The 11,499-nt window shown below is 40.4% G+C and overlaps 1 protein-coding gene and 1 non-coding gene across 3 annotated transcripts; both read right to left on the reverse strand.

The window, feature by feature from the left end:
• Positions 1–348: 348 nt before the first annotated feature.
• Positions 349–3,904, reverse strand: nabp1a (nucleic acid binding protein 1a). Of its 2 annotated transcripts, none has more exons than XM_076264392.1 (6): positions 2,793–3,904; positions 2,391–2,529; positions 2,088–2,159; positions 1,612–1,696; positions 1,361–1,406; positions 349–1,167 (listed from the first exon to the last, which is right to left on the reverse strand). In XM_076264392.1, the coding sequence occupies exons 1-6, from the start codon at positions 2,884–2,886 to the stop codon at positions 962–964; spliced, it is 642 nt and encodes a 213-aa protein (XP_076120507.1). In that variant the 5' UTR covers positions 2,887–3,904; the 3' UTR covers positions 349–961. The 2 variants fall into 2 exon arrangements, with proteins under 2 accessions (XP_076120507.1, XP_076120506.1); XM_076264391.1 differs by having other exon boundaries at positions 1,343–1,406; positions 2,793–3,902.
• A 779-nt stretch (positions 3,905–4,683) lies between these two features.
• trnas-cga (transfer RNA serine (anticodon CGA)) lies at positions 4,684–4,765 on the reverse strand. Its single transcript has one exon. It is a non-coding gene; the product is annotated as a tRNA-Ser (tRNA).
• Between the last annotated feature and the right edge of the window lie 6,734 nt (positions 4,766–11,499).

Below are 11,499 nucleotides of genomic sequence, written 5' to 3' on the forward strand. Positions count from 1 at the left end.
TCAAGGGCATGGAATGATCAGAGCATATTTGCAAATTAAAATTTTTAACTGAGGAAATTATGGTCATTATAAGACTTTCAATGTTTGTATTACTCATAAGGCCATTGCCCCTTACTATACCTACTGCTGGGTTGTCATGGCTACAGGTGAGACCACAGAAATATGTGTTATGGACTGAGGTAAGCGCCAAAAGGATTACTGTAACTGTGGCACTTCATGCTAGGATCATGACTGAATTGTATCGATACATATGCTACTGAGTGATGTAAGAATTTCAGTTTAAGGTTTTCTTACGGAAGAAAATGTACACACCACCACCATGGAGTTATTCTTCTCCACAACACTTCATTCTTTCTGAACAAGTCTTTATTCTACTTAAATAGGCCTACATGTTAAAAACCAAACTATCACCTCTTTCACACAGTCACTCCTACTTTTAAAATGTGTCCTTTGGCCAAAGAGGAACACTTTTGATGACCTTGTCAACATTGGCAAAACATTGTTTTATCACAAGTCAGTAATGCCTCCTCTATAACTTAAGAAAGTGCATCAAGTGTTCAAGTAGGGTGTAAAGTCTCATTCAACACTTTAAGGGAGATGGCAAACATTGGCGGGCATAAAACTGGCACTGAATTGATCAAAACACTTTGTGAGGGGTGTGTGGTTAGTTAACTGTTAAAATGTCAGGAACAGGCAACTTATATGAACAAGTCAATACCATGATTTGGCCTTCTCAGTGCAGTGCTTCATCAGAGGAAAATAGGAATGTGGCAAATCTAGTGAAAACTATATGGCACAAGACAACTGAGGACAAGATGGACTAATCTTTTCAAAATGGCAGTAATGTAATGTTTTCTGATGGGATCGGATCTGGATTGACAGCAAGACAAGTGGGGCAGGGAGGGGAAGAGAGTGGTGGAAGGTGGGGATGTGTGCGCAAGAGATTTTCTGCGGTTCCTCCTCATCTTTTCGAAGCTCGTCGAGGGTCCCTGCCATTGCTAATGGTCACAGAGGGCTTGGGAGGAGCAGGGGGACCACCTATGGTCACTGGTGGAGGCCCGTTGCCAGGTGGTCGGCCGTTGGCACGGCCCGGGCCACCAAAAGCGGGATCACGAGGTCCAGACACAGCAGCATTGTTACTGGAGTAGGTCTGCATCGAACCGTTTCCTGGGGAACAAGGGGCATGACGGTGCAAAATTAATATAACAAAAACGTACATGGTTGGATATTTCCACAACGGCTCACATCTCGCCATACTCAAACTACTTCCAATTGAATCAATGACCCAAAATGCTATTTACAAATTTCTTAGAAGTGAACACTGCTTCTTGACCATACTCACCTGTTTGTGCATGTGTACCTGAATTCTGATTAGGCGGAGAGTTCCCCCTCTGCTCCCCTTTACCCTGTTAAGAAATAGTGACCTCATTGTTACTGACAGGGCATACAGAAGAGGAAAGGTAGTTTTGCCTTTGCCTCCTGACATGCAGTGTGTGTGTATGTGTGTATGTGTGTATATATATATGCATTTTAATATTGTATGAATGTGAAACACAGATCCAGACATGAACTAAACACAGATTGCTGATTGTTCTCAAAAGTGCTACATACCATCTTATTTTGCATATTTGTTTGGGCTAGCAGCTCTGGATTTGGCTCACTGAAGTTAGGCACCTCTGAATATACCATGCAAAACCTGCACATCAAGGATTCATAGGAATCAGGTTTATGGAGGAAAAGAGCAGAACGTAGACCATTAGTCTTTGGGCAGTTGCAGTGACCTCACTGCAGACATCAGTCTCAACACAACTTTGGAAAGTCATAACTAGTAATGGCATTCAACACAAATCTTCAATATCCCTATTAACGAGGCCCACAATAAACATAGGCATAGATCAAATGAATCAGTGGAGTCGTCCTGGATGTGACTGGGCAAACTTGTCTGATGCACGAGACTCACTGGACCTGGATTAATGACAGATCAATCTGTCCAAACTACAATATTTTACAATCAAAACAAGCCATACAAGTCTAACGGATTCTTCTAATGGTGATCAAAAAGCTTGTGCATGATAGAAGCCACTTACTCTCCAATCTTCTGTAGGTCTCCACCTCTTCCAGTGTATAGGGTTAAGCATCCCTTCCAAATCGAGGCATAGCTGAACACAAACAATATAATCAAGTTAGTTCTGTTCAGTTAGCAGCCTTAACGTCCTCACTAATAACAGTACATGGATGCCCAAAGGCATAGCTTATTCAATTCAAGGCATGTGAGCAGGCAATACGCAGTAACAAGAGTCAAATAGCAATGACCTATGGCTCTAAGGCAAAGAAACATAAATTACACTGGAGTGGTTGAAAAAAAAAAAAAAAGGGGTCAAGACACTAACCCTCGTGTAAGGCGAATTATGTCTCCGGGTTGAATAAGGCTGCCTAGTTCATCCCACACAGAAATGGCAATGCTGCCACTCTTGTCTGCCACCTTGCAAGAGCGCACTTCGTGTCCATCTTTTGTCTTGGTGACCCGTCCTAATGAATCAAAGTAGCAAACATCAGTTCAACCTCTCCACAGGTTAACAGCAAACTTGACATAAAAAACAACAACCTTACAGATGAAACACACTGAATACATCCAGAACATTTTAAAAGCCCACAGGGTGGAACCCGAGATAATGCTAGTTAGAAGCTATAAAAAAAAGGAGACAACCATTGACGGGTGGTACTGCCCCTTTAAGAAAAAAGAAACGTGTAAATTTGTCATGAGGGACACGCTCGAGTCGTGATTAACTTACCTATCTCCAAAACAATAAAGACGATGTTTAAATTTTTCGATCCAGGCTTAACATCTTTTATCAGTAACACAGCTTCGTTAGGCACAGTCGACATTTTTAAATTAATTAGGGAAAAGCTAGCGTTGCTAGCGGTCTGTATGGCCGACTTTGTGAAACACAAAGCAGCATTCAATAGCTATCGCAAACTGGCTAGCACGAGTCGGCGACCAAAGTATTGGAAGCAATTGAATAAACTATGATTGTTTGCCAGACAGAAATAAATTGATTTGCTGTTGTGCAGGATGTTCCCCGTGTCGTCGTGGCTGAAGTGAGCCAACTTATAAGTGTTTCTATACTACCCTGTCTACTGCAAGTCAAGGGGAAATCGACTACACCGGCAACGTTTGCTAGCACTAATAGTACATCGAGTGTACTTTCGCTACCTTGTACGGTTATTAACGCTAACTAACTACTTTAACCTTGCTTGCCATCGCAAGCCCCTTCTCTATGCTCGGAGGCATGTCGCACTTAAGGTTAGAAATAATCCAAGTACAATGTTGGAATGATTTTGCTCTGGTAGTTAATGGTTTGAAACTATACGGGTAACCTCTCTGGTATTGCTAATCTGACGAACTTGCTATCTTGAGTTAGCCAGTATTTTCCGGCCGACACTTTTGTATCCTACGTTGCTTCTTAGCAGTTAGCTAACTAGCTCTGATTTAGGTTGGGGAGCCCCTATGCAAACAGTACAAAGCTTGTGTGGGCTATCAAAAAGACTAACGCTAACGTTACTCCACAACAATCGTATTTGCGTTTTTCGCTGCTAAAATTATCAGAGGAAATGTCACACATAAAAGCTGCTATATTGAATAAAACGACGAAGACGGTTAGAAATCCAAATGCGTCTTTGTGACGGATATAAGTTTTGTCATTGTACGCCTCAAATGTATAGGGCGTTTGTGGTTTGCCAATTGTTACTCCTTTCGTATAAAATCGTTATTTTTTCAGAAGTCCCTCGACATGTGAGGCGTCTCTACAAGATGTTTTGCATATTTCTATTATCTCGAAAATCTTAAACTGTTACAAAAAAACTCTCTCCTGCCCCTGTCCCAATGCTCCGAACAACGCCAACGCGGAGTGTGCTTCCTTTTTTAAACGGAACAGACTAGTCCATTTCCTCTCACATGAGGGGGTTACTTAGGAATACATTTGAATCGAAAAGAGTGTTCACGCATGTAATTTCAGATACCACACAAAAACAACAGTGTTTTACATTTGATATATTTCGTACGTTAATTATCTATCCCTTGATAAGACGACGTTGCAAAACATGCAGGGTCGATTCTGAGAATGCACCTTATGGTATTCACGGTGATCAAATTACAATAAGATCAGCACTCCTTTGGATAGGAAGAAGGTGTCTACATGGAAAAGGCGATATATGATCTTTTCCACAAAACCAATGCCGACATCTATTAGAGCACATATGATCATATTTTCACGACACTAAGTGGACGTCTTTTACTGTTGAAACTAATGCTAATATATGTGGAATGAAATGCAGGGCATCATTCAGACGGGTAACCATAGACCAGTAGTAGGCTAGCCTACACCACCTCTTTTGATATCGTTACAGTTTATTGAGCCATTATTAAAATGGACTGTACAAAGCTTAAATTGAATGCTGCATTCTGCAAATCTCATTACCACTATGACCAACTGGCAGACTTCCCCAGCAATGTCCACTGGACTTACAGAAGAGACACTTGCAGGGCATTGCTGCAATGTTTGAGCATTACGTTACAACTCTGTACTAGTAGAGTGAGTCTATTCATTACGCACCACGTGTCTCATTTCTCCCGAGTGTCTTGATTCAGTGCCGGACTGTGGCAACACAGATGACCAAAAAACACGTCACGAACAGGATTCGAACCTGTGCGGGGAAACCCCATTGGATTTCGAGTCCAACGCCTTAACCTCTCGGCCACCGTGACTATGTGATCTACTCGATGACGTCAAAAAAAACAAAACATGTTATTTTAAATAACAGGCACACGATCAAAAAAGTAAAAGAAGGCCTGAAATATATTCTTAACTCTCATTTATAAGCAAGCAAGTTCTCTATCAGAGAAACGATAAGACACAGAATTACAGCAGTCTGGCTCTCTTAACACAATTAACGTGACCGTATTTTTGTAAGCTAACGTTAACGTAAGCTAACCTCTACACAAAATAACACAGGTTTTGCACGCGCAAGGTCAAAGTTGTTCAACTTTTGCTTAGGCCCTTTTGCATACATGCTATGGTGTAACCAACTTAAAGGGTGACCGTTCATCTGATAAATGTGTTCGCCCAGCACTTACCGTTAGAGTGAAAATGTAAGACAAATAGGCCTACACTAGCATTTACTAGTCCCGTCCCGTCTCCCCTTCCAATCCGTGCAAGTGTCACCGAGCCAAGCCGATCGTTATTTTTCAGGCCACAAGATGGGGACACTGGATTGCTTACAGTTTTTTCTGAATGCTTAAACACAACTGTGATTCTTATAGCACAATTTCTAAAACTATTAATACTTATAGCAAAACCACTCACTGAGTTCGCAAAACTAAAAGCACAAACACTTTGCACTCAGTTTGCAATTTTGTAACACACACTTTTCACAACTGTAGGCACACTGGCTATTATTTACACTATTTTGCCAACTCTCTGGCACACTTTCTCATGTGAAAACTGTTTTACATAATTGGGTGATTCTCCAACTAGGCTACAGGCACTTTGTGTCCTTGTGGTTGTTTTTGTGGAAAAATATAATATTTTTGTTTCAATCATGTCAATTTGCAAAGGCCAGATCACCAGCATCCTATAAAAAATTAATCATGCCTATATATTCTGATTTACTGCTCTTAGAGGGGCTTTTATCAGTGGATTTGGCTGTTTTGAGCTTGTCCCCAACCCAGACTTGTAACCTTTAACTTTTAAAATACACTAAAGACAAATTAAACCTAGATGATTTTGTACCATGTTTGTTGCAAGAAAGAGTTGAATAAACACATACCATTTCAATTTCTAATGCAAATAATATATGTATACTATTTTTTAGGGAAAACATCAGTGTCCCCAGGTTTTCCGTCATTTCCACCACACAAACTATTTCCAGTAATATACTTTTTTACCTAAAAATGTTTATTTGATTATCAGGGGAAAACATAGTGTTACTAAAGAGGAAGGTTGATGGCAAATATCAGAGACATATGGTGATCAGAAACTGAAGAAAAATCATTGTAACTATCACTTGAGAATAGAGTATTTTTATTCGACGTCATTTCCACCACAGCTGTAACTTTGTCAAAATATGCAAAAGAAGTGAAAAAAAAGCATAGTTGTGTGTATTTTGGATACATTGTGCCCTATCTCCAAAAGTATCTGGGTATGGCAATGGAATGTGATTATATATGGCTGAAAACTGTGAGAATGTCATTTCCATCACAGTCATTTCCACCACAAAGTGAGGTCATTTCCACCACAAAGTCAGCAAGACAGTGATAAAATGTCATTTCCACCACAGTCCCCACAGTCATTTCCACCACGAAATGACCATCACAACATATGTTTTAAGGGAATAAAACATAATTCCAGGTGACATAGACTTATACTATTTTCAGAAACTATAATCCATACTTCATTATTAATAGAAAAACATGTGAGTGACTTTAATAATTTATGTATACTTTAAATAGTATTTTTGATTATGAAAAACATAATTCATTGTACCGAGCAACTTCAAGCAATATACATTTAGTTCACAAAGTCTTAGGATTTGTTATGTGGTATGATTAGGTAGTCATAGACATGGTAACTGATATATAATGTAACATAATGAATTATATTGTATAATCTGCAAATAAAGGACATAATTTGAGGTGTGGTGGAAATGACATTTTTCCCTTACGATTTAGAAAACTGATAAAAAATAACAATATTCCATGTCATGCAATTGTGCCCAGTATCATACTTTGTTTCAAAACATATTAATGAGTGTATCAATGATTTTGAATGTGTGTTTGGAGATAATTATTTTTCTAAAAGTTGAAAGGCCAAAAGTGCCCGGAGTTGAAGAAACACCCAATTAGTTCACTTTGCAATCAGCCTAAGCACTATAAATAAGCCACAGGTAATGTACAATGGGTACAATGGAGTGAGCAGGAAGAGTGAGAAGAGAAAGAAATAGCCCTTTTACAGACAAAAAAACAGTCTACATGTGGGGATATTGTCATGTCAGGCCTGGATACGTCATTCCAGAATATATTTTTCCCGGTGACTTGGACTAGGACATTGCATGTGATGTAGACAGAATTTTGAGAGAGACGACCCGATGTAGACTGATTTGTTTTGTCTCAGTGAAATGCTATTTTGTGTTTTGACTTGGAAAAACACACTTGTGTTTGTTTTGATGTGTGTAAATACAGTTTTTTCTGAATGCTTAAACACAACTGTGATTCTTATAGCACAATTTCTAAAACTATTAATACTTATAGCAAAACCACTCACTGAGTTCGCAAAACTAAAAGCACAAACACTGCTTTGCACTCAGTTTGCAATTTTGTAACACACACTTTGCACAACTGTAGGCACAATTCACTACACAGCACTCTTTTTGCAGAACTGTAAACACAACTCATGCTTTACACTCAATTTCCAAATGATCAACACACTCCTAGCAAATATATACACATGTATGGCTATTATTTTCACTATTTTGTCAACTCTCTGGCACACTTTCTCATGTGAAAACTGTTTTAGATAATTAAGTTCACTTTGCAATCAGCCTAAGCACTAAGCCACAGGTAATGTACAATGGGTACAATAGAGGGAGCAGGAAGAGTGAGAAAGGTAAGAATTAGAGGAGGCTGAAGAATAGGACATGGAGGTGAAGAAGTAGGAGGAAGAAGAGGAGGAAGAGGATGCGGAGGTGAAGAAGTGAGAGGGAGAGAATGACAAGGACAAGGAGGTGAAGTTAGAGGAAGAGGACAAGGAGGAGCAAGAGGAGGATAGCCCTTTTACAGGCAAAAAAATCAGTCTACATGTGGGGATATTGTCATGTCAGGCCTGGATACGGCATTCCAGAAGATATTTTCCCCAGTGCCTTGGACTAGAGAACATTGCATGTGATTTAGATGAAATTTTGTGGCCGGACCCAGAGAGACGACACGATGTAGACTGATTTTTTTGTTTTTCTCTGTGAAATTACTATTTTGTGTTTTGACTTGGAAAAAAACACTTGTGTTTGTTTTGATGTGTCTAAATAAACACTAATACTTGATGTTTGGATCCCTGTATGTTAAGAACTATGACAAAAGTATTACCTCAAACTGACATAGCCTTGTGCACAGAGAAAGCAAAAGCCAGGTGTGTTTTTTTATTTATACCATTAGTGTGTAGTTGGCACATTGTGTGCTTATTATTGTGATGGCTTGTGTTTACTGTTTGATATGAAAACACCATTTTTACAAAGGTGTGAAGAGTTAAGCAAGGTGTGTTAGCTTTTGCAAGAGAACTACAATGTTTTGCTGATTGGGTGAGAGGTTTTGCCATTTGTGTGTAGAGTTTTGCAAAAAAAGCCATAGTTACAAAAAATGTGCTTAAGCAATCAGAAAAAGCTGTAACTGTAAGACTGATCTTCATGGTCGTCCTTGGCTACTTATTTTCACATGTAATGGGCCAGAGGTGTAGCCTATTCAAAAGTACACATATTTTTCCTTTTTAATGTAGCCTAATGTATTTAGTCAAAAATAGAGTGTGGGTGTAATAATTTTGTTGGTCACTATGAACAAACCTTTAGGCTAGTGCAGCGGTCCCCAACCACCGGGCCGCGGGACATTCCTAACCGGGCCGTATGCCTACGACATGAGTTTTAAAAAAAATGCATGCAAACTAAATTAAATTTAATTCGCAATAATGTCACGTTTTTACATGACATAGGCCTATATGCAGTTGTTTGATTGCATGCATGTTTGCATTTTGCAGGGTCTATTTTCTTACGTCTGTCTGTCCCATTTGTCAATATTGAATAGTCCTACCCACCTCTTATTAGAGTTTATCCACCTCTCAAAAGAGTTTATTCACTTTTAACATTCAAAACTGTATTATCCAATAGGCTACTATCCTATTCCCAATACTGTACAATAACCTCCCCCATTATCAAACATGTTCTGAATGCCTTTAAAAAAAATCCGATACCGCATGGCGCAGTCCACCTCACCGAGATTGCAGAATTCATAGTTCACCCACCTCTTATTTTACCACTAGGCCTACATCTCTGGCACAAATTTACTTTTCCTCTCCTAAACGAGGGCAATTGTACGGAGCCCACCGGGTGACGGGGGAAAAAAAGCATGGGTTAAAAAAAAAAAAAAAAAAGTAATGGGGAAAAAAAACATGAAGAAGAAAAAAAAAACGATGCACTTTTGCGGGATGTCATTGCGGGATCTCGCAAAGTTTTGCGAGATCTCGCAAAACTTTTTTTCTACTTTTGGAACTTGCTGGGCTTCCTACTTGACCCACATAGGCCCACAAAACCACTACCGCCAGATGGCAATCGTATCATGATACTATGATTGCTCTATCACTGTTGCGTGTTGTGGGTTTTCTGGACACATTACATAGGCCTATGACACGGGAGGGAGAGGGAGACACCTGCGTGCAGACAAGCACACACAGCAGGCTACAATAAATTACCTAACAGACAGCAGCCTAATTTCGAGGTATCACCTATTAAATAAATGTAAAGGACACAGAACTGTAAACTCAAATTCAAAAACCTTTGAAGTCTACCCAAACATATGCAAAGGGAATATATATAAATTGGGGTGCCGGTCGCGTGCAGCGCTTCAGCCACGTAAACAGAGTTTGCCCTTCCCCTACTGACTTTCACTTTCGGTGCCCGAATGGAAGTGAATGAGGCTTTGCGATTTTTTTTATCTAGGCCTACGAGAAATTCTGCATCCATTGTACGATTTATTTATTTTCCCCTCGGAAGGGCAACGTATGTCGAGAAGGCCATATGGGCAGTTGCCCGGGCAACCTGAGCAACCCCCCTGTGCACGTCCCTGCATGTCATGTTGTGTTTTGGCTTGATGCCCCACCCTCCACCTATCTACTAATCACAAAGTCAGTAGTGTTTCGCCATCCGGGTTGGCAACCTCGAGTCAGGGGGGAGGGGGAGGGGATACACCGCTCTTCAGTATTTTGAAAGTGATTGCAGTACCAGTTTTGGCCACAATCTTACATATGGTTCCTTTAAGACTATACTTTTATTAACATAACTGCAAACATTCAAGGCACCTATTGTAGTCAGGAAGTACATTTGAAGTTAATGTAAAATATTACAGAAGCATGCCAAATGAATAGAAATGAGGATGATAAGAGTGTATTCAAAATACACTACTACACTATTATTATGACCGCCGCGCAGCGAAGCGGCGGTCATATAGGTTTAGTCAGATTTTTTTTTTTTTTTTCTTTTTCGCATGCCCAAATTTCTGTCAATGAGTCCCGGGACACTGAAAGACCGGGGTAGACGAAACTTGGTGGGCATGTAACCCCATATGGATAGCATGGAACCATCGTTTTTCGTTTTGATCTGTAGCCCCCCCGCTGGACTGCACCCCCCGAAAGGAGGGTAGGGCAGACAGAGTTTTCTGTGAATATCTCGAGAACCGTAAGGTTTAGGAGGACCATTTTTTTTGGTAAGTTGATCTCAAGTGGCCATGTCAACCCATTCCATAACCACTCATTTCATGTATAGCGCCACCTAGTTAAACCCAAAAAAGTAAAAATGAGGTGTTGTAATCGCAGGTATCTGTGACCTAACATAGTCAAAACTGCACGAAATTGGAAGTGTAGGATCATTATGACACCCTCTGAATGCACGCCAAGTTTCGTGGAATTCCGTTCATGGGGGGCCACACAATAAATTAATTTATGTTACTATACACCAACTGGCCTGTAGGTGGCCGGAGACAGTTTTCTGTGAATATCTCGAGAACCGTAGGGCCTAGGAGGTCCACCTTTTTTTCGTATGTTGATCTCAAGGGGCCATGTCAACCCATCCCATTACCACTTATTTCATGTATAGCGCCACCTAGTTAAAAATTAAAAAGCAAAAATGTAGGTGTTTTCATCACAATATCTCTGGCTGACATGGTCAAAACTGCACGAAATTGAAAGTGTAGGATCATTATGACACCCTCCGAATGCATGCCAAGTTTTGTGTACTTTCGTTCATGGGGGGCCTTACAATAAAATAATTTATGTGTACATTTAGTGACGTACACCAACAAGGATTCCCGGGACACTGAAAGACCGGGGTACACAAAACTTGGTGGGCATGTACCCCCACATGGATAGCATGGAACCGTCATTTTTCGTTTTGATCTGTAGCCCCCCCGCTGGACTGGACCCCCCGAAAGGAGGGTAGGCCAGACACAGTTCTCTGTGAATATCTTGAGAACTGTAGGGCCTAGGATGACCATTTTTTTCCCGTATATTTGCCTCCAGGGGTCATGTTAACCCATTTCATGTGCACACATGTGCACAAACAGATACACACGCACACACACACATTCACAGTAATCATACGTATGACATATACTCACACAGTAGACATATGTACGCTTCCATGCACAGGCACATACGCAGGCACACACACAAGCACGCACACACACACACA

The sequence above is a fragment of the Alosa pseudoharengus genome, unplaced genomic scaffold, assembly GCF_046254945.1.
Source record: "Alosa pseudoharengus isolate Yale_2024_CS ecotype anadromous, Long Island Sound unplaced genomic scaffold, YU_APseudo_1.1 YU_APseudo_1.1_scf_3, whole genome shotgun sequence".
NCBI classification, from domain to species: Eukaryota; Metazoa; Chordata; class Actinopteri; order Clupeiformes; family Clupeidae; genus Alosa; species Alosa pseudoharengus.